The sequence below is a fragment of the Rutilus rutilus genome (assembly GCF_951802725.1).
Source record: "Rutilus rutilus genome assembly, chromosome: 16".
Classification (NCBI taxonomy): domain Eukaryota; kingdom Metazoa; phylum Chordata; class Actinopteri; order Cypriniformes; family Leuciscidae; genus Rutilus; species Rutilus rutilus.
In genome coordinates this window covers 7,525,543-7,553,291 of record NC_140224.1, presented here as the reverse complement: position 1 = coordinate 7,553,291, position 27,749 = coordinate 7,525,543, and the positions used below count along the sequence as shown (strand labels likewise).

At 35.2% G+C, this 27,749-nt stretch overlaps 2 protein-coding genes and 1 long non-coding RNA gene across 3 annotated transcripts; 2 read left to right on the top strand and 1 right to left on the bottom strand.

Moving 5' to 3' along the window:
- Nucleotides 1-296: 296 nt before the first annotated feature.
- Nucleotides 297-23,036, bottom strand: cabcoco1 (ciliary associated calcium binding coiled-coil 1). The gene is made up of 8 exons (XM_084435150.1): nt 22,969-23,036; nt 21,237-21,325; nt 19,259-19,428; nt 18,903-19,047; nt 18,102-18,174; nt 5,661-5,774; nt 3,004-3,150; nt 297-586 (listed from the first exon to the last, which is right to left on the bottom strand). The coding sequence occupies exons 1-8, from the start codon at nt 23,011-23,013 to the stop codon at nt 503-505; spliced, it is 867 nt and encodes a 288-aa protein (XP_084291276.1). The 5' UTR covers nt 23,014-23,036; the 3' UTR covers nt 297-502.
- On the top strand, nt 8,396-13,550 carry LOC311306639. Its single transcript, XR_014630192.1, has 5 exons — nt 8,396-10,289; nt 10,531-10,669; nt 10,774-10,819; nt 11,481-11,549; nt 13,200-13,550. It is a non-coding gene; the product is annotated as an uncharacterized lncRNA (long non-coding RNA).
- On the top strand, nt 22,878-25,909 carry tmem26b (transmembrane protein 26b). The gene is made up of 6 exons (XM_084435149.1): nt 22,878-23,139; nt 23,306-23,402; nt 23,607-23,690; nt 24,041-24,249; nt 25,217-25,296; nt 25,440-25,909. The coding sequence occupies exons 1-6, from the start codon at nt 22,952-22,954 to the stop codon at nt 25,691-25,693; spliced, it is 912 nt and encodes a 303-aa protein (XP_084291275.1). The 5' UTR covers nt 22,878-22,951; the 3' UTR covers nt 25,694-25,909.
- The last annotated feature ends 1,840 nt before the right edge of the window (nt 25,910-27,749 follow it).

The following is a 27,749-nucleotide window of genomic DNA, read 5'->3' as shown; positions in this document are numbered from 1 at the left end:
TCATACTGCCGGTTATATTTATAGTTGTATGTGGGTTTGCTCAAATGCAGTGGAAAAGTCACTATTCAGCTTTAATAATACATCACTTTATATGGCAACTCAGCTATTTAGGCTGAGTTACACAGCGTTGCCATAGCGCTGGGCTACTTTCAGACAGCTAATGACTTGTGGGAAAGGTGCCACAAAAACCTTCTACAAACAACTTAATTAGATATTCTGTTCCCTTTTTGACTTCCTTGAATATGATCCTGCATTTCATATTCATCGTTTTATCTTGCTGAATAAATCAAGAACGTCACCATAAAGTCATTTATTTAATCTATTACCAACATCGTACAAACTGATGAAGCGATTTTGCTGGACATAAGCGAAACCAAAGTGAATACATTTTACAGTAAATTAAGAGTATTTGGCCGTCTAACCGCGAGTGCCATATTCTGTTTTATTTTAGGATTTGAATGAATAAATACTGGTGGGAATTCCTCTTGGCGTCTCATCAGTGCTATTTGGAAGAGCGTTTTTGAAGTCGTTCTAACCTCGAGATGTAGGTCTCCTCGTGAACTCGCAGCTTCTCTGTGAAGTCGGCCTGTTGAACACACAAGAATTTGTACATCCTTAAAAATGCCAAACTGATCCAGGGTGGAGATTACAGTTAGATGAGTGAATCATGGGGTGGAGGTCATATTTCAGCCCAAAAGCAAAAAAACTAAACTATTTTGCTTCAGAAAAGTGAAGCCTATTTTTTTTGCATTGTGAAATTATTTTCAAGACTTTTCAGTACATCTGCTCCCCATGATTCTCATTATAGCGCTGGAAAAACATCGCAAAACCCTTTAATTGGTGCCGATTTTACAAATAATATACTTTATATTTTAGAATTATTGTATAATATATTATTATATTACAGTAATTATAATGAAAATATAATGAAGATTGAAAATAAATAAATAAATCCTCATGAATACAATGCACAGGAAATATTATACAGAAATGAGAATACATTATGTCACATTTTAAAAAATCACACACACACACACACACACAATTAATTACAAAACAAAACAAATTTTTTTGGCCTTCAATTGGTGCTGATTTTGCAAAAAAAATTACTGTATAGATTTTTATCATAATATTATTATTGCATTATATATTAAATTATTGTATTACAGTAATGATAATCACTTATGAGAAGAATGAAAATAAATAAATAAATAAACCCTCATGAATATAATGCCCAGAAATATTACTAATATTATTGAAGTCTCAGTGTAAAATAAATTAATATAAATAAATAAATAAATAAACAAAAATAATGGTCCTAAAATTGTCTTGATTGTTTTTATACTAAATTCCACTTTTTATACTAGTATATTATTATATAATAATATTATATAATATATAATATTTTATTTTATTGGTGCTGATTTCAGAGAATGAATATATATATAAATGTTATTGTATTCCATTATTGTATTAAAGAAATAATAATCACCTTTGAGTATAATGTGTATTACAATAAACCCTCATAAACACTACCCCAATAGAATAAACAGGAATTATAACGGAAATACATAACAGTCCTAAAAATAGGCTTGACTGTTTTTTGTTTTTTTTCCCCCTTGATCTTATGTTGAAAGGTTCGTGACATTCATTGACGATCTATTGTATTTGTGCATATTTGTACGCAATGTTCCAGCTTTAAATGAAAACGCACAACACATTTTGTGCAGTGAAGTTCCCCGTACAGCACAAAGGCATATTGAATGCCTCTGGTCCACATCTGGAATGGTAATGTTATTGGTAAGGAAGTCATTCTCAGTAATTCCAGCATTTGTAATTTTCAGTGTTTCTACCATATTAGGTATGATGAGATCCACAGAGTCGTGGCATTCCTGGGAACTTTTGAAACAAGAATAATATTCAAGGAAGGAAAAAAAAAAAGAAGCAAACGGAAAAGAATAAATATGGATGTAGCAAACACTTGAAACTGAACGTGCATGGCTGTGATATTAAGCACGCTTCACAGTGATTTCATACGCTCCCCTGAGCCATACTGGTTACAATTAGCATCGGAAAAAAACAACAACGCAATAGAATCTATTGAAGCAGCAAGAATTTTACCAATCAATTTGCATGAGGTTATATTTAGCAAAGTGATATATGTAATTGACCTTCCTCTGACATTAAACGGAGAGGAAAAGCCCAGGAGAATTGATGGAAATAGCGGCGGCTCTAAAGCGTATCGCTCAGATGTAAGATGCACACACAAGCCACTACAAATGGGCTCTCAAATTACAGAGCGTTTGCCATTTGAAATAAAGGCTTGTCACACGGAAGACAGAGGTCTTCATGGAACATGGCAGGAGAATTGAATGACCCCTATAATCATTAATCCCATCAAAGTGAAAAATGACTTGTGTCTTTCTAGCCCCTTCTGTTCGGGTCTCGAGCACGGCCCACGGCGACCTTTTCCTTCTCAAACCTCCGAAACATTACGGCGTGTAAAAACTTGTGATAGGGATGACACAATTTAGCGATCTCCCTGGTTGTTCTGTGCAATCGTTGCAGTCACGGTAATTCAATTCCACCTTAAGTCTAGCGTAAAATGAATCACGTTATCTGCCAGCAGCTGTCACATGTACTTTACGTTATGCAGAGAATACAAATGATATTAAGCAGGAGAGCGTTATTCAGGTTTTAATTTTGGATTCTCTTTTTTCTTGGCGTAATCACGCTGTGGGTGGAGGTTTGTGGGAGAATATGATATTTTCAGAAATGCTGTTGCGTTACATAGTCTGTTTTTCATTATTTGCCTTTTAAGATGTTTTATTAATGCTATCTGTGATATTCCTGCCCTCAAGCCATGAATGTAATTCTTGTTGAAACTGACTAATGCGAATGAAAAACGCTCTCTCTCTCTCTCTCGGTAGTAATCAGTATGTTATTTCTTATAAACAGGCTGTTGTTGTAGAAGGCTACTGTTGTTTGCTCAAGGGTGTATACCTGCAGTTTTGCTAACATCTCCTGGGTCATTTCCCCCAACACCTCTTGAACATCTTCCACGCTGAAGCCCACGTGATTCCCGGGACTTTCTTCCAGCTCAGCTTTTCCAGCTTCTTCCACATTCGCCTCGTGAGATTCCTCCGTGCCCTAGGGTCATTTAAAGAAATAGTTCAGCCATGAATGAGAATTCTGTCATTATTTATTCACCTTCATGTCATTTCAAACCCAAAATATTTCATCCGTGGAAATGAAACAGATTTTATAAAGCATTATCAAAGCAAAATTCAATATTTAATTGAATTTTGTGCTGATGTTTAACTGTCATACTAATAATTGCGATTAACGATTTAATAGTTTTGTTCATGTACAAAAGCCTAATGTAAACCCAATGATAGCCCAATTAAAAAAAATAGGGCTGTGAAAAGATTAATCGCAATTAATCCCATCCAAAATAAAAGTTTGTGTTTACATAATATATGTGTGTGTGCAGTGTATAATTAATTTTGTATATATAAATACACACACATGAATGTATATATTTAAGAAAAATGTGTTATTTATATATATACATTTTTTTTATATATAATATACATTATATATACATATATACAGTATATGTATGCAAATATTTCTTATATATATATGCATGTGTGTGTGTTTATATATACAAAATAATTATACACAGCACACACACATATATTATGTAAACACAAACTTTTATTTTGGATGTGATTAATCGCAATTAATCTTTTCACAGCCCTAAAAAAATAATAATGATAATATGATTTAATATGATAATAAAAATTATAATAGGCCCAGATTATTTACTGAAATGCTGTGAAAATTCATATAATATAATATAATATAATATAATATAATATAATATAATATAATATAATATAATATAATATAATATAATATAATAAATATAATATAATGCAGTCTGATTAAACTAAACTATAATTAGTGCTGATCGTGATTAATAGCATCTAACATAAAAGTTTGTTTTTAAAAGTACATATAATATATATAAATAAATATAATAAAATATGTACACACATAGAGACAAACTTTTGTTAGATGCAATTAATCGCCATTCATTTAGTTGACAGCACTTATAATATAAAATAATATAATGCAGTCTGATTAACCCGCAAACCTTTATATGATGGACAACTGTGTTTATTTATGTTCTTTGGCAAATGTGATTAAAATTTAAACTACACAATTATTGCTATATCAAATAATTGTGATTAGATTGAATAACCACGATCAGATGATAAATCAATAATTGCGACAGGCCTACAAACATAGTGTAATCTCTGTATAGAAAAGAGCTGCATGAAGATTCTCAAAATTCTCATTTTGTGTCTCCATAAAAAACAGCATGTACTGTAGGTTTAGAAAGACACGAGGGAGAGTAAATAATAAATGACAGTTTTGCCTGACCTATCCTTTTAAGCACATTCTCCACATGATCATGCCTTTCTGCATGCAAATGCTGGTGGCCAGGTTAATCATTACAAGACCAAATTAATGAGTACAATGAAAATCAAAATATCTTATTTTAAAATATATGCCATGAGATTCATTAAATGCTAATCCTTTTAGTTATTGACATTAAAAGTCATTTATTTTTCTTAGCTTTTAATGTAACACAGCAGCAAGGAATAATGAGGAAATTTATTGAGCATTGGTGTGGAAAGGCAGAACTGAAGTATCTTGTGTGGGAAATCATAAAACCATAAGTAGAAGCGCAGCACCTACACGTGGCCATTTTCTGAACAGCACACACTTCCAGGATATGGAAAACTGCATTCTAATGAGATTCTGCGGTTGAGTTCCCACGCCTTTTGACCAAAGCGTTTTCCATAAGGATTTTTTTAAATTATGATTTAAATAAAAAATAAAAATTTTGCAGAGATTGCAACTTCTAGCTCAAAATATTCTAAAATATGCAACCAATTTAATCCAGCACTCTGACATATGTCCAGTAAAAACGGATATTCAACAAGATAACATGTTGGATGGAACTTAATTTTAAATAAATAAAAGTGGGCATTACATATTAGGGGTTGATTTGAGACGGCAAAGGAAAGCCGGGCAACTACAGAAAGGTAATATTGACATGAATTCCCATGCCTTTTATTATATTATTCATTTTCATAACTTCTTTCCAGTCCTGGAAATCCCTGATTTTCCATGCCTGTGGGAAAGTCGAATTGAGGCGAGTGTAATTTGAATGGCGTTTTTATAATTTTCATGTTCTGTAATACAGTAAATCATTAAAAGTACATGAATACAGAAATAGTTGCAAAAGAAAATTCTCCAGGGGACTGAAGAAAAATGTAAAGATTTGAGCTATGATGTAATCCTCCTGCTATAAAATACGATTCCCTCTGCTCAGTGCAGTCTATGTTCTCCAGCTGTACGGCACAGTGTCTGTTAGGGAAAAAGGTTAGTCATACTTGGAAGCAGATTTTTGTTTCCTCTGAAAATGAGAAACATGTGAAACGCATCTTCTCTGAAAGGGTAATTCCAAGCAAAATCCGAACCACAAAAAGAATACAACATTTCACTGCGAGCCAAATACATTAGAAGAGTATTGGATAGCGCATTATTACAGCACGAACCAGGCGGGAAAGACAGCATTTTACCTTCTCAGGCGTTTGGACACATGGGGGATCCACATAATGGAAGTACAGATCAGTGGACATGCCTTCTTCCAACGGGGCGGCAAAGTCAGCTGGGTTGATCAACTCAATGCATTTCTGAAACAAAAGACCCAATTAAAATCTCATTGAGGATTATTTCTTGCAACTTTAAATAGGAAATTGCAGTCGACTTTATTGCAAAATAAAACCAACCTTATTTGGTAATTAGTCTTTATAAGTGGCATAGAGTACAGTCGGCTTTATTTTGCGCGGTGTATCTGAAAAGCTTTAGGCCTGCATTAACAGCTGAGTTACATTTTCTCTTCATTTGGCTGGAACATTTTACTGTTCATTTGGCAGGAGGCCCTTCACCCAGAATCCAAAACTAGAACACTAACAAAAACAAAGAGCCTTGTGGTTTGTATACTGAACATAATTACAATTCCAAATTGAAGCAGGGGAGTAGAACAATGCTCTTTTATTACTGCATTGTTTCCCATTATTCCCAATGACATGATTCATGCATGTTCCATCTCAAGCAATAAACAAATTAACGTCAACAGTATCATATTAACCGGACTAAAAATAGAATGCCGACTGCAATTCATTGTCCTGTTTTGCTTTTTGTTTTATTCGTAAAACATCTTGATCCGATAAACTGGTTCCAATTTGAAGGGGAATAACAAGTATATTAATACTCAAAATGTGCTTTGAAGTCCCTTTCAAAACAAATAAAAATGGTTCTGTTACATGGTGTTCGGTGCCAGAAATCAGTGACCTAGATTCTGTATTTGATGTTCACTATAAGATGCTCAACTGCAGCTATCATTATTTGTATTCTACAGCATAAAGCAATTTCAGACACTAAACAAATCTGAGCCTTGAGTTTTGATGTAATCTCCTCCAGTATTACAGATCTCAGATACGAACCGTGCACATAGAAATATTGCTGTAATTGGAATAAAACGATTGGTTATACTGCTCTGGCTTAACATTTTGAAAGTGTACTCAGAGCGCAATCATTTCGTGTTAATTATGGATAAGCAAATCACTGGGCCAATGATTGGTCAAAAACATGGGTTGTCATTTTTCTCTCTGAATTTCAGCTTGAGCAGAAAATCTGCCTCTCATTTGAAATTCAGAGAGAGAAACGACAACCCATGTTTTTGACCAATGATGGAGTCCAATGGCATGGGTGATGGTATATAGGTCTTTTACTTGCACAATTTAAAGAGGACCTATTATGCTGTTTTACATATTCAACTTTCTTTGTTGCTCTTTGAGTATGAAAAAGGTCTGCAAAGTTACAAAGCACAGAGTCACTCCAAATGGAGTGTGTTTTCTTCCAGAAACGAACAATATTCCTCATTTAAATAATTCCCACCCAAGGCATACGCAAAAAAGGGGCAAGACCTGGTTTGATTTGCATTAGTAGTGTGTTAAAACTTGCGGATATGCTAAGGGGCGTGACATTTCCAAAACACGCTCAAAGAGGTTGACCAATCACAACACACTGTTCCAGCGGACCAATCAGAGCACATACGCTTTTTCGGAAGGAGGGGCTTTATAGATACAGAAAATAAACTAGGCATACAGACTGGGAAGAGACAGAGCAGATGGACTGGGAAGAGAGGTGCTGCAATAATGCAATAATGTAATGTACGTTGATCAGCGAGCATTCTTGCTTGATGTGCAAGAACCAGTAAGGTTCATTCTCGCAGGTCAAGCAAGTATAATGGTTGAGCTTCTGTTTACCATATTTGATTTTGTATGTATTATGTATGTTAGCTGATCAATATTTATATATGAGTAAATACCCAAATTAAATCTGTTCGATCGTGTCTCTTCAGAAGACGATTAAACAGCTCGATTCATATGGATTATGAACAATTCAAAGCGTCTGAGTTTTGGGTGAATAGACTTTCAATGGACACAAATCTCTCAGATTTCATTAGAAATAATCATTTGTGTTTCAATGATGACTGAAAGTCTTGGAGGTTTGGAAGGACACAAGAGTGAGTAATTGATGACAGAATGCTCTATTCGTTCATATAGAAAGTCTTAGTGAACTTTCAGTGACTTGAGCCAGGTGGAAAGAAGAGGGAGTAGGGGAGAGGGGGCTCGTAGGGGCTCGTAGGGGCTCGTAGGGGCAAGGAGTCAGTGTCTGCTTTCTTTAAGATCTTCTCTCCAGATTAATGGGTTTATTGTTTTGGTGCATGCATGCTGTCTTGTGAAAATTCTTTTGTTCAGTTATCAGGAAATTAAATACCACGTAAGTGACATGTATGGACATGAACAGTGCTCTGAGGAAAGCATAAGGAAATTACTCTACACTGTAAAAAAAAATCCTAATTTTACAGAGAATAACTCTAAATTTTTGTATTTTTTTAGAGTATTTTTCTGTTATTGTAAATTATATTCAAAACTCTGTAAAATTACAAACAATATCTGTAAATTAATTAATTGACTGTTAATTTAAGGATTCTACCATTAATTACAAATTACAGTGATTCTTATTTTTTTCACAGGACAATTACTGTATTATTTATACAGTATTTTTCTGTTTTTTTAAATTATATTCAAAACTCTGTAAAATTACAAACAATATCTGTAAATTAATTAATTGACTGTTAATTTAAGGATTATATCATTAATTACAAATTACAGTGATTCTTATTTTTTTCACAGGACAATTACTGTATTATTTATACAGTATTTTTCAGTTTTTTTTAATTATATTCAAAACTCTGTAAAATTACAAACAATATCTGTAAATTAATTAATTGACTGTTAATTTAAGGATTATATCATTAATTACAAATTACAGTGATTCTTATTTTTTTCACAGGACAATTACTGTATTATTTATACAGAATTTTTCTGTTTTTTTAAAAATTATATTCAAAACTCTGTAAAATTACAAACAATATCTGTAAATTAATTAATTGACTGTTAATTTAAGGATTATATCATTAATTACAAATTACAGTGATTCTTATTTTTTTCACAGGACAATTACTGTATTACTTATACAGTGTTTTTCTGTTTTTTTTTTTTTATTACATACAAAGTTGTGTAAAATTACAATCAAATTGTGTAATTAAATATGTAGCTCATTATATTAAAGGTTTATATCCATACTAACAATTTAACATATATCCTTGTGTTGTCATTTTTAAGTAAATGTTATTAGTTTTAGATTTAAGTGTATTTTTACATTTAAACTCTGTAATTCTGGATACAAGCAAACTGCACAATTCATGTTAAATTGACCTTGCTGGTCAGACAGCAGGCCAACAGGGTTCATGGTGGAACATATGGTGCGTTTAGGTCCTCCTGGGAAGTTTGTATTCATGAGGTTTTACAATTTTTTTTTTTTATGTTTTAAATTAATTTATGAAGCCACTGTATCATTACATATTATATTGTTATATTATAATGCTCATATTTTGTGCAGGTATTAGCTTACTTCATTGTAAATAGAAAAGCCTGACAATGTCACTGCTACAGTATAGGTATTGTGGTATTCCTCAATGTTTCTCACTGACACACCATCTTGAGACAAAACAATGGCACTGACATATTTTAAGATAAGTCAGTGCAAGTTGCTTTCAGGTAAAACAGCTGAAATGTGCATTTTAGTCTGGGACTACAGGCTTAAGCCTTGCCTGTGAAACCCGGGGTATATGTTGCAACTTTATGTTGCAAATTATGCCAATGTTAGCAAAGTGTTGTGTTGGACAGAGGATTAACCCTAAACCAACAGGTTGTGTACGGTAACAGTGCCACACAGGGTGAAAAGCAAGACATTATTAGGCATAAGAGTGTTTCTAAAGGAAAGGTCAATCATTTGTTAAAGTGCAAAAGGGTCATTATGGGTCACATGGATGTAATAATGTCACCCAGATACCAATCCATTAGTTTTTCATGTAGGTATACAGAATTTTATATGAATACATAGGCAGTTTGCTCTGTTTAATAATCTGTTTGCTCTGTTAAATTGCTGTTTAGCAGAGCAGTGGTAAATATATGTTGTTATATAAGTTATTTTAAGTTTAATTTTTAATCATACACTGCAATGAAAACGCCATTTAACCAATTGAATAAATATAACAGCCAGCCTACAAATACAGCTAAATAAATAGCACGTGTATATTTTTTCATATTCTTTCTTTTAAAACATGTCATCTTTTCCTGTAATTGCAATGTTACCACACTATTGGCTGTCTCTCCGAGTTATTTTGAGCATGATTGGTTGTTCAGACTGTCATCCAGGAATCTGGCCAATGACAACTATGCGCGCCTTTTACTGGTCAAGTTTGAATATGTCTGTTGGAGTGTGTGTGTGTGTGTGTGTGTGTGTGTGTGTGTGTGTGTGTGTGTGTGTGTGTGTGTGTGTGTGTGTGTGTGTGTGTGTGTGTGTGTGTGTGTGCATGTGCTGCTGCTCTGGATCTTCTTCAGTACTAGCATACGTCGGTTCTGTGGCAAATATTGTTTAAAACATGGATTATTTTACATCGGACTGCTACATTTCTATTTTGAGCGAGCTGCGGGATGTAAATGAAGAACAAACAAGGAATATGGACAACGCATTTTAACAACGTGTAACGGACATATTGCAATCTGCGGAAGGTAATGTTAAATAACTTTATATTTTATAAAAACAAGTCTGCTACATCAAAATATAGTGTGTTAAATTGAGAATCTAAACGCGATTAGAGCTATATCGATATACATGTTTAGGCTAATGTTATGTGTTGCTAGCATGTGTAAATATTGTCAGCTAACGTTAACTTAACGTTAGTTAAAAAAAAAAACAAAAAAAACTCGGCATAGTTTTTGACTGCAATGACTGAGAACATTGTCTCTTTAGACGGAGAGGGACTTGAACCACACTCTTTGACTCTAGAAGAATATGCAAACTAGGCTTTTGAATAGTTGTTGATCGCGGGATACGTTATAACGTTAGGCCTAACGTTACCGATCAGTCATCATAATATGTTTTGAAGTTGGTGAGTACAATTTTGCAAGCTTTCACAAATGTCTCTGTTAGTAAAATGCTAATATACAAATAGCTAATATTGCTGTGTATGTGTGTGTTTCCCTCATGATCCAGGAATTTTGGGAATAAATATGATCCAGCCACGTGATCTTCAGATGCGGTGAGTATTGTTATATTAAAATACACGTGAAATAGAGGCAGAACATGTAAACTCTGCTCAAAGGCACACTGGTTCAAACCCTCCAGACAATATTTTATCTATCTTCTTGAGTTCACAGGCCTAGCTGACCCAAAAATTTGTTCTTTCAAAATGAAAGTATTTTCAAACCTGAATGACTTATGTGAAACACAAGAATGTTGGGAATAAAACAACATTGGAACCCATTGTATGGGAAAACAAAACAATGAAGGCATTTCTCAAGATATCTTAATTAAGGTTCTACAAAAGAGATTCATACAGTTTTGGAACAACATGGAGTAGGCCTAAATAAAGAGAGAACTCTATTTTTTGGATGAGCTGTTCTTTTAATGACATGTTCCCAGGGTCCTTTGTTAAATTAACCTTGGTTTTTATCATAGTAAAAGTTTAGAAACCATGGTTTTATGGTGGATTGATTACAGTACTTTATTACCATTTGGTTAGTATAGCAAAACTCTGGTTAATGTTAGTAAGGGTTCTCCAGATTTATATAACACTTAAGGAACACATAAAAAAATGGTCCTATGTCACCCTGATCAATAGTCTGTTAACACACATGTAATAATTAACACACTTTAAAAAAAAATGTTTTTTTTATTTATATTTTTGTTATATTTTTTAGATCAAGCATTGGAACAATGTTTACGGAGCAGACCAAGCACCAACAGAGAAACAAGCCCATCATTCAGTAGTAAGTATCCACTGCAGTATATAAAACAAAAAAAGTTCTCTCTTTTTTTCTCCCTCGTGCCATCCCAGATGTATATCTGACTTTCTTTCCACAGAGATTTTTTGAAAAATGATCCATTTATTGTAAGCCAATATAATGCAAGTGCATGCTCCAGAGACTACATGCAGCCTACAAATAGCCTGCTGTGTTGTTCACACAGGAAGTTTTATGCACTTATCATATGAGCTTTACAATGCTCTTGGATTATTGTCAGGATGTGTGTTTGGACTTTTTTGACCTTAAGCATTTTGTTGTCTATTCACTTGCATTATTCGACACACGAACACAAGAGATGGATAATTTTTCTAAAAGTCTAGTTTATTTTTTCAAAAATTTGTGTTCATCTGAAGAAAGAAAATCATATACCTTTCGGACAGCATAAGGGAGAGTAGTCTAAATGTGTTAGCAAAGGGTACATGCGATGGTAAATTAAAGGGATAGTTCACTTTGAAATTAAATTTTGGTATTTTACCAAATATATTTACCATTAATTTAAATTTAATTTTAAAGTGAACTATCCCTTTAACTGAAGTAATTTTATCTTATAGTAATTTTATTTTATATTTATGGTAATGTGACCTAGGATGGCAAGTCCCAGTGGTTCATTTTAAGACTAGATATTGTGGAAGAGTTCAATTTAACAGAATAATTTGAGTTTGGAATTTTTGAGCATGCCTATAGACCAAACACATAATACGCATATGCATGCCTTTACCGTTTTCACAGATTCACATTTCAGTAGTTTAGACCGAGACGATTTTAGTTGGAAACTGAGTTGTGTAAACGGCCCCTTACTAAGCATATATTAAAAAACCCAGGGCAAAGGGATGCTCACTTTTGATTGGAATTTGCCCACTGTCATGCAGATTTTAGCTCAAACCCTAATTAAACTGACCTGAACCAGCTAATAAAGATCCTCAGGATAACCAGAAACAGTTTGGAGCTACACTCTGCAGGACACTGGCCTCCAGGAGTTTGGCACACATGACCTGAAGGGATAGTTCACAGTCAGGCAAACAAGAAAATTCTCCCAAATAATTTACTCACCCTCATGTTGTTCCAAACCTTTATGCATTTTTTGGTTGCCAACATTCTTCAAAAATATATAATTTTAATGCTTGACAAAAGAGAGACATTTCAGGTTTGAAAAGACATGATGGTGAGTAAATGATGACAGAATTTTCATTTTTGGGTGAACTATCTCAAGTACTTTAATAATCTCACACAATGAGAATATACCTTCTTTTTTTTTAAACACATATCATATATTTAATTCCCTGAAGAATGAGAGAAAGACCCTCATTACCCATATCACAGCAGTCTGAAAACACCTCCATTTAATACAAATATTGTTGGTTTTATTTTGTAATACAAATTGGCATTTTTACACGTTTACCTTGCAATGAAAAAGAATGTCCATTGTTGTGAATCTACGTGTTCCTTCTTTTGGTGATGCACATTTTTCAATCGGACATAAGTTTTAGATACCAGACAAATCAGAAGACAAACAGACAATTTAAATAAAAATGTATTAAGCTTGTTTAAAGGAAACAAAAATAATTGAAATCATTTTGAGAGAATCATAGTGTGTCCTTTTTTTCTTATTCCCAGATGCACCAAGCTGATTACTGGCCGTTTGCTGGATTGCTGTTTATTTGCTGTATCTGTCACTTCTGGTACACTTTTGTTGTTTTGATTTAACTTATTAATAAACTTGTATAGTAAGGATTCTGAATGTAAAGACCATATAATATTTAATATCAGAACTATGCAGAACTATGTGACCCCCAGGGGTCTGAATAATTCCATTTTATTTAGATTACAAGTTTACATTGTTTAAATACTAATAAATTATATGTAAACACAAGTGCTGCAAATTAAAGTTTGAGATGATTTTAATCAGTTTTATACAGTTTTTTTACAGACTTATTTTGTCTTCTAAAATAAAACTGTTTTATTACATTCTTGAGCACGTCTTGACAATTTATTGAATGTGTTTGATCGTTATAATTTAGGAAAGGTCTGTTAAATAACAGTGTTTCTCAGTAGAACTTTTAGTGCTGACACTTTATTAAAGGTGTTTAATTGTAATAATTTAGGAAATACCTGTAAAATAACAGTGTTTCTCAGTAGAACTTTTAGTGCCGTCATTTAATTAAAGGAGTTTGATTGTAATAATTTAGGAAATACCTGTAAAATAACAGTGTTTCTCAGTAGAACTTTTAGTTCCGTCACTTTATTAAAGGTGTTTAATTGTAATAATTTAGGAAATACCTGTAAAATAACAGTGTTTCTAAGTAGAACTTTTAGTGCCATAACTTTATTAAAGGTGTTTGGTCATTATAATATTGGAAAAATCCATAAAATAAAAGTTTTACACTGTAAAAAAATAATCGTAAAATAACGGTAAAAAGTCTGGCAGCAAAGTTGCCAACCACTTACCGTAAAATTAAGGTAAAATACCTTAATTCAAACAAGGAAAAATCTGTAAAATAACAGTATTTTTTTCTAAAACTTTTAATGAAAAATTCTGTAAAATTATAGTTTTTGCACTTTATTGGAATTAAGATATTTTACTTTAATTTTACGGTAAGTGGTTGGCAACTTTGCTGCCAGACTTTTTACCGTTATTTTACGATTTTTTTTTTTACAGTGTACAGAGTCAACAAATTACCTTTCTGAGCATAGACTGCTTTAAATATCATTACACAGGTGGCAGAATTTAAAACTTTATATGGGGGCCGGTCTAAATTGCGTAATGTGAATTTGGAGCTAAAGCAGATTTTAGTTTACAATGTAAAAACTAAAGTTACATAGAATTACATAAAAAGAAGTTGCACATTTGGGACAAATATCTTTACATACTAACTTAATTTTTTTTATAGATAAGAGGCTTGAATACACTGAAGAAGTACGCAGACTTTTGTGAGAAAACAACTGATTACTTTATGAATAGATAAGAATGAGACACTGCACAGTTAACTGATCATACAATGCAACATTTTATACTGGGAAATATGAAAACAATTTACCAAGCCCTGAACATGACTGAACAGGTGTTCGAGACCAAACAAAGCACTGTATGTTGCAATATGTTGATGTCGCATCACTGTTGTGTTGAAGTTTTTTGTGGTCTAAAAAACTTTAAACCTGACAGCAATTTGTATCAACTAAGTGACAAGAAGCCTTTTGTTTTCAATAAGAAATTGTGATTTTAGGCAACGAGTGACAACATAATGCTGTGACTATTGGACGGTGATTCATCTGATACAGTTGGATCAGTAGAAATGGCAATTAGCAACCAACAACACAGAGACTCGTCAAGCTCCTGTGATTTAATTGCTGTCATTATGAAGGAGGCTTCAGCTTCTGTTCTGTGAGCAGCTGTAATCCACTGTGACTCTGATAACAATTTGATTTGCAATTTGATTATCAAATGGAAGAAACATGATGATGATGATGCATTTTATTTATATTGCTTCACAAAGAATAAAGAAGACAAAATACAATAAAAACAAAAATTTGAATAAAACAGAAATAACAATGGAAAGGTCAGCCTCTTTTCTATGGGTTACTCGCCTTCTGACACTCTCTAATAAGTCTCATAAAACCACTTAATGACTTATGACAATCGACATGCATTTCGGTCCGCTTCGCAGCAAATTTTGTTGGGAAAAATGTATGAAAGTGGATAAGGAATACAGGATAGCTGAACAGAACATGACCGTTACAGTATAATCCTCCTCCCGGAAGGCGCGTCCTTGTGCCGCAAATTCCAACAGAGGAGAGAGGGAGGGAGGGGGGTTCAGGAGGAGGACAAGACCTTGGAGGAGCTTGCAGAGGGAAGCCCCACAAAGGAGGGAATAGCCAGGGAGGAGACGGTGAAAGGAGCCAGAAACAGACCCATACAAAGGGACTTCCAATGGAGGTTGAGGCGTATGAAGTGAAGCACCGATGCGGAGCAGTGGAGACTAAGACCCAGGGCAACATTGCAGGATTGGAGAGCCCAGGCAGAACCACAGTCTCGCGGGACAAGGTTGGGGACGGGGGCTTGGCAGACCGGGGTGGAGCCAGTGGGTGCGAGGACAACAGTGGAGCAGGAGGAAAGGAAGAGCCCGGTAGAGCCAAAGGGATGGAGAGACAAGACATAGCCTAAGGTCCAGAAGTCCGAGGCGCAACCAGGGTGATGACTGACCAAGGTGGAGCTGGAGGGAACCAAAGAGCACAGCGGAGCCTGAGGGATGACGGACCATGGTGGAGACAATGGGTCGACAAGCCGAGGTGGAGTCCAGGGCTCGGAGGCCTGAGGTGGAGCTAAGGGATCCTCACACCAAGGAGGGGCTGGCAACTGGGAAGGCCAAGGCAGATCCAAGTAGCTGGGTGGGACCACTGAAGGAAGAGCCAATGAGCTGAAGGGAGCCAACAGCGACAGGGCCATAGAACAGGATGGACTCAGCAGAAGAGGAGGGAGTGGGAGGCTGGGCGGGACCAACAGCGACGAAGGAGACTTCAGGCTAGGCTGAACCAGGGGGGATTCCTTGTGTATATGGCACAGCTCACCCTCAGTCGTGTTAGTATGGACTCAACTCCATGCCTACACTCCACTAACACTCCCTCTGTGGTGAACAGAGTTACCGGCTCACACAACTGGTTAGACTCTGCAGGCTTGGGCTCAGGGTCTGCGGTGGGCTGTGGTTCATTGTCCAAACATGTAAAAGGTGCAGGTTCAGGCTCCAGGATGAACATTGGCTCAAGCTCCTGGACGGATATAAGAGCCGACTCACACCTGGTCACACTCGGCTATCCTTGGCTCTGGGTCTGTGATGGACTCTGGCTTTGGGTTCTTGTCAGACTCAGGGTGTACTCACACTAGGCGATATGAAACGTGTTTGTTTTACTAGATCGCTCCGAACCGTGCACGGGCGCAGTTCGCTGAACCGCTCATGACCCACTTGGAAGAGGCTACTACTTTTGTGTGTGCTACTGTCATCATTACGACAGTGAACATTTCTATTATTACTTGGACAGTACACTTTTCAATTAATTTATTTAAATCTAGTATATTTAGGTTTATAACGGGTCTGATTCTCACCTTATTGATGAACAGGAATTGTAGTTTACGAGTAGTCTGCGAGTTCCTCCATCAACGTCAGCTGCCTCTAATAATATTCTGATACATGCTACACAATCAAGTAAAAATTGCTGCGCGGCATAAATTATAAATCTATTAGGCAGTCTATTAGCAAAAAGTGTTTTTCTTCCTGTTTTCTTCAAAACAAAAAGTTCTATCATAAATGACGTAAGCATGCTCCGGCCAGGAATGTTAGAAGTGGGGAGGGGGGGCAATCGCACCAGGGCACAGTACAAGGCAATTGTGTCACGGAAGTAATCAACGAAACGAGGAACAGGTGCCAAATTCAATCAGAAACCATAGCAACAAATAATTCAGACAGAGACAGGGAACACAGAATAGCTAAACAGAAAAACATGACTGTTACAGTTATTTACTCACCCTCATGTTGTTTCAAACCTGTTTCATTTTCATTTTACGGCAAGACTTTTTTCAATTATTTTTTTTTGAGGAATGTTCAAAACAATGAAAGTGAATAGCAACCAGGGACTGTCAATCTCCAAAAAATGACAGAAAGTATCATAAAGCTGTCATAAAAGTAGTCCATACAACTTGCGATATATATTCCAAGCTTTGCGCGAGGAACAGATGAAATTTAAGTTAACATTTACATTTATGCATTTAGCAGATGCTTTTATCCAAAGCGACTAGTTGGTATTTACTATTTACTGAAAATCTTACTGAACATTCCCTTCTTCCGTAGCTCTCTGGGGAAAGGAGAGGGAGTAGGGAGAAGGGAGCTTACATGGGCAAGGAGATAAGTTTGGGCAAGTTTGCACAGAAGTTGTTGTGTCCTATGATCTTTTTTTTTTTTTTTTTTTATCTTCGCTCCATATTTAGTGTGTTTATTGTTTTAGTGCATGCATGATGTCTTGTGAAAACTCTTATGTTCACTTATCAGGAAAAACCGCCTTACACTTAAGTGTTTCCCGCATTGGAGGATAATGGTATGGAGGAGACATGTATGGACATGAACAGTACTCTATATAATAAAAGTAGTCCATACAACTTGTGTTAAATATTCCAAGCTTTGTGCGAGGAACAGATGAAATTAAGTTTAAGTTTACATTTATGCATTTAGCAGATGCTTTTATCCAAAGCGACATACAACAGAGGATTGGTTGGTATTTACTATTTACTGAAAATCCCACTGAACGTTCCATTCTGCAATAGGTATCAAATCTGACTTGTGCAATTTGATATGCACACATTAAAATTTGGTGCATTGTGGCGCATGACGAAACACAACAGAACCATTGACATCACTAACATAAAACTTGGTGTAACACATTTTGACACATTTAGATTAGGAATGACATGAAAGTGAGTAAATAATGACATCATTTAATTTTTGAAATATGATTTTACATGATTTTTCTTACCTCTATTTTCAGGAGTTGCTCCTCTCTTCTATGACTGAACAGTAATTCATATTGTCGGTAGTACTGGAAAAGACTGTCCACATAGAGAAGCATACATGAAAAGACATATGCATACTGTCACAACTGTTGACAATATTCAAACCATTGATGTGCCAGCAGTTTGTAATGGTGTAATTATGGTAAATGCTTAGGTGTTTGACAATAATCCCAACTCGTATTGCTATGATTATGTCTCAAATTGCAATGCTGCATTAAAATCCAGGTGATGTACTATGAATAATAACTCTTTTAAAAACAAAAAATCATTTATATTTTAAATGAACATGCTTAGTAAAGGAAATGGACCAGCACTAAAAAGCAGTCTGAATTTAGCTAGGTCTTGTAAATGGAGCGTTACTGATGCTTTCAGGTAAGCAGAGAAATCAATCGTGCTCTGCTATAATACACATATTGCATGTCATTTTTCTTCACTGTGCATCAGTTTTTCTTCCATTGCACTTTTTGCTTTCTAAAAGACAGATGATTTCCTTGCAGTTTGTTATTCGCCACTGTAGTCTGCATGCTTCACAATCCGTTGCTGTATGAATTATGCATAAGATTAATTATGAAGGCCATAAAAGGAATCTAGTTTGCTTGTTGTCTAATGGCAAAGCAGCATTTTGCATCAATGAATAATGTGTGATGGGTTGAGAATGACTTAATCCATATTCAACAATTAAACACGTGCACTTAAAACAAAATCATAGTGTATTTAGGAGGAGTGTAATAATTAAAGGATGGATGTGACATTGTGAGACAAACCTGGTCTTGAAGTAATCTGTGATGGCTTTGATTTGATCTGTGTTGAATAAAAAACTGGCTTTAGCTTCTGTTGATGGGGACTTTCTAGTGGCAAGCACTGTTTGGGTAAATGCCTTGAAATTATCAGCAAATGACGCCTGTTTGTCTGAAATAAATTGCAACATGCATTGTGTTTATTTGCAAATACTCTCTGTGCCTGAACTCTAAAATAATTATGTAAATGAGGTAAAAGATATGTACTATGCTCACCATGTTCTCAATCAAAGCGGATTAAAAAAAAATATAGTAAACCTAAAGCAACAACCATGGTGGAATTTCAAACTAAACAAAACTTTATTTCAGAGAACGCCACTTACATTTTATGCTGTCAAGTAGATGCTGCAAAAGTGCCATGATAAATGAGACTTGCTGAGAAGTGAAGTTCATCTCTTTGGCCCACCAAAATCCACTGACAAAATATTCCAACTGTGCAGCTTCTTTTAAACATGTTTGGTGCTTTTTGATATTCAGTATTTCCTCAAACTGTCTGAAAATGCAAGACAATACAATATCATAAAAGTCATATAATATATTGAAGTTAGATACAATATATATATATGTACAGTGGGTACGGAAAGTATTCAGACCCCCTTAAATGTTTCACTCTTTGTTATATTGCAGCCATTTGCTAAAATCATTTAAGTTCATTTTTTTTCCTCATTATTGTACACACAGCACCCCATATTGACAGAAAAACACAGAATTGTTGACATTTTTGCACATTTATTAAAAAAGAAAAACTGAAATATCACATGGTCCTAAGTATTCAGACCCTTTGCTCAGTATTTAGTAGAAGCACCCTTTTGATCTAATACAGCCATGAGTCTTTTTGGGAAAGATGCAACAAGTTTTTCACACCTGGATTTGGGTATCCTCTGCTATTCCTCCTTGCAGATCCTCTCCAGTTCTGTCAGGTTGGATGGTAAACGTTGGTGGACAGCCATTTTCAGGTCTCTCCAGAGATGCTCAATTGGGTTTAAGTCAGGGCTCTAGCTGGGCCATTCAAGAACAGTCACGGAGTTGTTGTGAAGCCACTCCTTCGTTATTTTAGCTGTGTGTTTAGGGTCATTGTCTTGTTGGAAGGTGAACCTTCGGCCCAGTCTGAGGTCCAGAGCACTCTGGAGAAGGTTTTCGTCCAGGATATCCCTGTACTTGGCCGCATTCATCTTTCCCTCGATTGCAACCAGTCGTCCTGTCCCTGCAGCTGAAAAACACCCCCACAGCATGATGCTGCCACCACCATGCTTCACTGTTGAGACTGTATTGGACAGGTGATGAGCAGTGCCTGGTTTTCTCCACACATACCGCTTAGAATTAAGGCCAAAAAGTTCTATCTTGGTCTCATCAGACCAGAGAATCTTATTTATCACCATCTTGGAGTCCTTCAGGTGTGCTTTCATGTGTCTTGCACTGAGGAGAGGCTTCCGTCGGGCCACTCTGCCATAAAGCGCCCGACTGGTGGATGGCTGCAGTGATGGTTGACTTACTACAACTTTCTCCCATCTCCCGACTGCATCTCTGGAGCTCAGCCACAGTGATCTTTGGGTTCTTCTTTACCTCTCTCACCAAGGCTTTTCTCCCCCGATAGCTCAGTTTGGCCGGACGGCCAGCTCTAGGAAGGGTTCTGGTCGTCCCAAACGTCTTCCATTTAAGCATTATGGAGGCCACTGTGCTCTTAGGAACCTTAAGTGCAGCAGAATTTTTTTTGTAACCTTGGCCAGATCTGTGCCTTGCCACAATTCTGTCTCTGAGCTCTTCAGGCAGTTCCTTTGACCTCATGATTCTCATTTGCTCTGACATGCACTGTGAGCTGTAAGGTCTTATATAGACAGGTGTGTGGCTTTCCTAATCAAGTCCAATCAGTATAATCAAACACAGCTGGACTCAAATGAAGGTGTAGAACCATCTCAAGGATGATCAGAAGAAATGGACAGCACCTGAGTTAAATATATGAGTGTCACAGCAAAGGGTTTGAATACTTAGGACCATGTGATATTTCAGTTTTTCTTTTTTAATAAATGTGCAAACATGTCAACAATTCTGTGTTTTTCTGTCAATGTGGGGTGCTGTGTGTACAATAATGAGGAAAGAAAATGAACTTAAATGATTTTAGCAAATGGCTGCAATATAACAAAGAGTGGGGGTCTGAATACTTTCCGTACCCACTGTATATGGTGTGAATATAAGGAGATTTACTAACTATAGTAACTGACAAATTATGATACTGGTGTCGCTCAAAAGAGCTGTGACACACTTGCATATGCTTAATTTTTGTAATGATTACTTTACACTTACAACTGTACTTGGTCCACAGGCAGGTTGAGGAGGATATTTATTTGGTCATGCTTTAGAGGTTCCCACTGAGGAAAAGATATATTCGTGTCCTAGAATATGAGATAATAATAGGTTACTATTTTCCAGAAAATACACTTTATTACAATTAAAAATAAAGCTAGCTTACCCTTATAATACATTTCACCAGGGTACGAAAATGTACCCCACCACAAATTATCCGCAAGTTAATTTCCCATAATATAACGTCTGTAACATTTTCATATTTTCAGTGTAGCAGCTGCAGTTATGAATTTAGTACCTTTGCAGACACTGTCTCAGTACTAAAAATAAGCTGTAAAACATTGCATGAAAAGAAAAAGATCACAACAAACTTTCAATCTACTTTGACAGTGTTTGTTTCGTGATAGTAGCCTATCTTGTGCATTATTTACAGCAACTTTTGTATTTAATATTTGATTTGGTGTGAATTATAATGGTTGAGATTAGGATAAGAAACATACCAACATAAAATATTACCATGTAAGGGGGAAATATTATTATTTTTTACACTGACTTTCACTAAATTATACAGTAGAACGGTTGTTATGTAACGTTATTGGATATACAGCTATGACAATAGTTCAAAGTTTAATTAACTTTTTAAGCATTAGTATACAATGTCAAATTTTGTGAATGTTATTAATAATGTTAACGTTACATATTTCAGTGTATTTGTTTTCTTTCTGTTTAGATAAGAAGGTATCTTTAATCTGTAATCTAACGTTACAGATCTTCATTTTATCATAGGCCTATGGCTATAGCAATCGTCTAAACACCAGTGAGTCACTAGACTAAATCCAAACTCATGCAGCCTAGTTTACATACACTGATCCGAGTATCATCTTTGTCTGCTTGTTCTCCTCTCTTTATTTTCTCTGAGTTGTCAGCGGATTTGCCGCTCTCTCGTGTGATCTCTCTTCCAGACATGTTGCAGCCGCTGTATGGTGTTGCTTAGGAAACAGCAGTGGGCGGCGCATGTGAGGTCAGTGAGCGAAGTGAAAGTATAGCTTATGTAAATGAATATGAAATGCAATATAATTTATATCATATAGAATTGTGCGCATATATATATATATAGTGTATTCAAAAAGTAGATAAAAAAAAAAGTGAAGTATAAAAAAATGGTGTAGCCTACTCTTTAAAAGTTTAACCAAAAGTCCACGTAATAATGCAATGATTTGCGATTTGGTTTGATCGAATCATTTAAAAGAACCGTTGGACATCATTCTTCGCGCAGCTCACGTCAACAGTTTTTTCTTTAAAATATATAGCCTAAGCCTATACTGGCATAGGGCATAGTTAGGCCTAAATTTGACTAGCCTTTGTTAATACCTAAAACCTTCCGTTCTAAAGTAGCCGAATTATAATCATATTTATAAAAAAAAAATAAAAAATCTAAATACGAAACAAAGCATTAAATGCATTATTTAAACAATTACTGTGACACATATGGTGACATGAAATTAGCTTATGATAAATCCACACACTTTGTATTTTTCTTTCAGAATATAACATGGTTAAAAAGATTCAAAACAGAAGTCCCGCCCAAATGTTGTGAAACGTGGGAAGAAGGGGGGGGATAAAATCGGCTTCTTTGAATCAAGGAGCTCAGAGTGAAAACCTCAACTTTCCTCGCATTACCTCAACCAGCCTCAAACTGTATTTTGAAAGAAATCATGCTTGTCAAATTTACCTGCGTTGTAGTCACCAGGGCATTATTTATTTTAGTGTCTCTCATCGGTGTATGGAGAGTGACACGGGTGAAAAATAATAATTTATACTGGTTTCTAACTATCCTCTATCTTCCTCTAGTAGCTGAAATGATTTTAACTCTGAGAAGGAGAAAAGGGAAGGATTACAAATGGTAAGTACACACGTCAACATTTCTTTTTGTATGTATAAGAATTTCGAGAGCCAAATTGAACCTTTTCTGGGGTCAACATCCTGAAATATCATCTAGTGTAACTTGGTTTAAACACTTGAGTGACTTTTGACAATATATAGCTGAGTGACTCAAACTCTGATCTTAGGGTTTCTCCAGCAATATTGTTTTTCCTCGTAAGTATTATACCAACCATATGGATCCTTGAATTGCACCATCAGCAAAACAGATCAGAAGACATAAAGGTAATACTCAAGGGAAAACTATGCACATATACTACTTCTATAAATACATTTTAGCTTTTGACTGCTTTGCAAACATATTTCATGCTGCCTTTAGAAAACTTTAGAAAAATAAAAACCCACGTGTATTTCAATGCCAGTGTCTGATACAATGACAAATGCATTATATTTCTTAATGTTTCATGCCTGAAATGTTGCTTATTGCAGTGCAATAAACTGGATTCACCTGAGAGCTTCAAATTCTTTTTTGATGAAAGGACAAATTCTTCCAATGCAACCATGAATTTACAGGTACTGTCTCTGTCTTTTATAACATCATGACTTTTCCATGGAAATGTAGACTACACTAATCTCTTAAATAAGTCTCTTGCAAGTCTTTCAGACATGTATTTACTCAGTTTAAAGCACAACTACTTGCTTGGGTGATTTGTAAATACAAATGTTGGTTCAGTCCTCAACACAAACAAGACCTGTGTTAATGGTTGCGCATGGTTCTTATAGAAAAACTACTGTTATTTGTTCAGAAGTCGCCACACCTTCACCTGCGAGATTTACAGGACATGCTTTATGTAATTCTGACCTCAGTTCTTCCAGAAGGCAACACCTCTTAGCTGAATAGTAACTTTGTGGTGGTATTTTAGGACCATCTAAAATTCTTGTCAACGGTTTGTGCCAACAACTGGATCCTAGCCCTTCACCAAATCCTCCTGATCCTGCTAATAGTGGGGAAGTGGCTGCTACCAATCGCTGGAGGGGTCACCAGAGATGAAATGTCCCAGTTGTTGCTCATCTTTGTGGGCACGGCCGCTGATATCCTCGAGTTCATCAGTGAGACGCTGTCTGATGTGAAGCAAGTATTGTTTAAGACTAAATAGTCCACATTTTCACATTTATTTCAATGTGTTTCTGTTAGGTATGTGTAATTAAATCTTTCTGTCTACTTCCAGATTTAAATGAAAATAAAAATAGAATAAAATAAAACCCAACCTATTATTTAATGTGGTCTGTGTGGAAGCTTGTTTCCACTTCCATACAAAATTAGTTTGTTCTAAAAAATAAAAAAGGTAATTTCAACTTTTTATTCCTATATCTCACATTTCTGAGAGGAGAAAATATATAAACTATTTTCTATAAAAGAAAATATATTTATTTTGTTTGTTTATATCTCGCAATTCGGACTTTATAATGTAACTTGAAATTGCAAGCTTATTTCTCACAATTCGGACTTTGTTCTAGCGATTGCGAGTTTATGTCTTGCAATTCATAATAAATGAATAATATAACTCAAAATAACAAACAATTCGGAATTTTTTTCTCACAGTTCTGTTTATATCTCACAATTCTGACTTTTTTCTTGCAATTGCGAGCTTATACTCACTCGGAATTGTGAGAAAAAGTCAGAATTATGAGATATAAAGTCACAATTATGAGTTATAATGTATGAATTGCGAGAAATAAACTCACAATTGCAAGCAAAAATTGTGATATTAAAAGTCACAATCAACTTTTTTAATTTTGCAATTCTGACTTTTTTTCTCACAATTATGAGATACACACTCAGAATTGTGAGTTATAAAGTATGAATTGCAAGATCTCACTCAGAATTGTGAGATAGCATAAAAATTTCAAGAAAAAAAAGTCAGAATTGTGAGTTATTTTACATCTGATTTGCTAGACATAAACTTGTAATCTCTAGAAAAAAGTCACAAAACAGTGAAACCGACGTACATGTGGAAACAAGCTTCATAGGTATGAGACAATAAGGTCTCTATTTTCTTAGTCATTCATTTTTCCTCATATGCTGTTCCTTGTTCTAGGGAGAACAGTCTAGTCTTTGTGTGCATTATTCTTGCAGTTTGGACATGGAGTATGCTACAATTTCCTTTGAATTTTTCAGGTCTGTACCATATTTTTTGTCTGTTGTTTCATAATATTCATAAATTTATGCATAATAATAACTATAGCCAAGAAACTGCCATTTAATTTTAGTCATTGTTGTAATGTACTTTCGTATTTCTGTTTTTTATTGGCATTTCTCAGTGGTGAACACCAAACCTGAGGATTTTTGTGAAGGCCAGGATGACTCTCTCATCTCCAAGTACAGGACAGATATATGGAACATTGTGGGATGTTTTTTACTTCAAGACGGCCCCTTCTTTATTGTCCGACTTACAGTTATGATGTTTTTTTCTGTCTTTCATCAAATGCTGGTTTTCTTTACCATTAAGAACTTTCTAGTAGTGATGCTTAATATCTACAGGATGTGGGTCATTTACAAAGATTACACATCGTGAGAAGTGCAAAAAGGATCTTGTTTGGGTTAAACAAATTCATTGGCATTATTTTGAGAACTGACACTGTGTTTGTGACACTGTTTGTGTCAAATGTGACACTCACATTTTGACTTATTGTTATAGAACAGCTTATTGCTATATCAATAATACATGCATATACAGTACAACATGTTATATTTTTAATAAGGCTGTCAAAATAAATGCTTCAGAAAAATTAAATATGGCTTTTTGTGTTGTTTTCTCAAGCCAGTTAACACATCCATTCAATTTGACAACTGTTTCATTCTGTTATTTTGGTTTCTTAAGACTGAACCTAGCAAGTGCCAGTTCAAACAGCAGTCCCACAGTAGAGCATGTTTATAAGTAAAGAATAAATTACTTCTTAATTTACTTATAAAGTTCAAATTAAACAATTTTCAGGCTTTATGAAAAAAAAACAAAAAAAACTTTTTTTTTTATTGAAGCTCAAGCATGAACTAGCACCTGCTGTAACTTATGTTACATTTTATGTTACAAATATTGATGATTATCAACAGTTGCAACAAGCAGTGGCAAACGTTTACATGTGTAAGACCATAAGTGTGGGTAAAGTTGTTGTATCCAATGGTTAGTCCTAATAGGACTGTCAGTCTGTGCATTAGTGGTTTCATCATTACGCCAGTAGGTGGCAGGCTGAGTTTATGAGTAACTGATTTTGATTTATTCACTTAAAAGGATGGTTCACCCAAAAATTCTGTCATTTATTACTCACCCTCATGTTGTTCCAAACCTGTAAGACTTTCATTTATCTTCAGAACACAAATGAAGATCTTTTTGATGAAATCTGAGAGCTTTCTGTCCCTCCAGCTCACAACTGACACTTTGACGCTTCAAAAAGTTCATAAAGAGATCGGAAAACTAATCCATGACATATGATGAACAGATTGAATTTAGGCCTTTAATCACATATAAACATTGATCAGTGAACATAAACAGAAGCTCAACCAAAACCTGACTGACACGCGAGAATGAACCTCATTGGTTCTTGCGGATGCTCTGCGTAACACGAGAATGAACCTCATTGGTTCTCGCACGTCAACATGCTTGAGCTTCCATTTACCACAACTGATGTGCGAGTTGATGAATGTTTAAACTGTATGTGAATAAAAGCCTATAATTCAATCTGTTCATCATATAATGAAGAGTCTCTTCAGAAATATTTTGACTAAACCACTCAACTCGTATTTTTCGTATTTCCCATTCATATACAGTGGTCACTTTTGACTGCGAAAAATACACTATTTTTGTTTTAAGACCATTTAGAATCATGTCTATTGCATTCACATAGCAAGTTGGACTAAAGTCACCAAGTTTAGTACTATTCTGATGAAGTAAAAGTAAAAAAAAAAAAAAAAACATAATTTTTCTTCCAAAAATGCATGGCCAAAACAGTATCAAAGGGTTCATTATTACAGATTTTTATTGACTCAAGGTTTGCCTTCAGTAGTCATCCTGAAGTTACAACATGTTTGAGAACAATCCACAGATGTCCAAAAATACTTCAAAAGTTCGAAGACTGATTCATTACAGAACATCAATCCTTCGTGGTTAAATTTGATGTAGCCTATGTTTTGGATAATCATTTACTTGTAAAATTAATATTTATAATGTGAAATATTATAGCTTACGGAATTTGCTAATAGTAGAATACATTCTTCTCCAAAACCCCTCAGAATAACCTGTGCTACTACAACACAACCTCAGAGCTTAAAGGTAGAGTAGGCAATTCTGGAGAGCAATAGCAAGCTAGCTTTGAAAGCATAAGATCCCACCCTCCCTTAAGCCACGCCTCCTTCAAAACACATGAATGCACACACCAGAGTCTGCAAAGTGTCACGAGATGACAGTCGGCGCAGCGTAAGCTCGTTGTTTTGGTTCAGGAGGAACTGTAAAAGGCGGCTGCTGTTTGTTTGTGGCTCTCGATGACTCTACAACACTGTATAACCATAACCTTTAGGTCCTTTTACTTCCACAGAAGATTTATGTACATGTTTTAATTTTTAAAATCTTTATATCA

Bases quoted from the DNA above. Each gene is read 5' to 3' on its own strand.
- tmem26b (XM_084435149.1), top strand. From the start codon at position 22,952: ATGCTTGTCAAATTTACCTGCGTTGTAGTCACCAGGGCATTATTTATT. The intron at 23,403-23,606 runs GTAATACTCAAG...TGCTTATTGCAG, and splicing joins ACAGATCAGAAGACATAAAG to TGCAATAAACTGGATTCACC. The intron at 23,691-24,040 runs GTACTGTCTCTG...GTGGTATTTTAG, and splicing joins ATGCAACCATGAATTTACAG to GACCATCTAAAATTCTTGTC.
- cabcoco1 (XM_084435150.1), bottom strand. From the start codon at position 23,013: ATGAGAGACACTAAAATAAATAATGCCCTGGTGACTACAACGCAG. The intron at 5,775-18,101 runs GTAAGAAAAATC...CTTTTGTTTCAG, and splicing joins AGCAACTCCTGAAAATAGAG to AAATGCATTGAGTTGATCAA. The intron at 3,151-5,660 runs GTAAAATGCTGT...AAATGACCCTAG, and splicing joins GTGTCCAAACGCCTGAGAAG to GGCACGGAGGAATCTCACGA.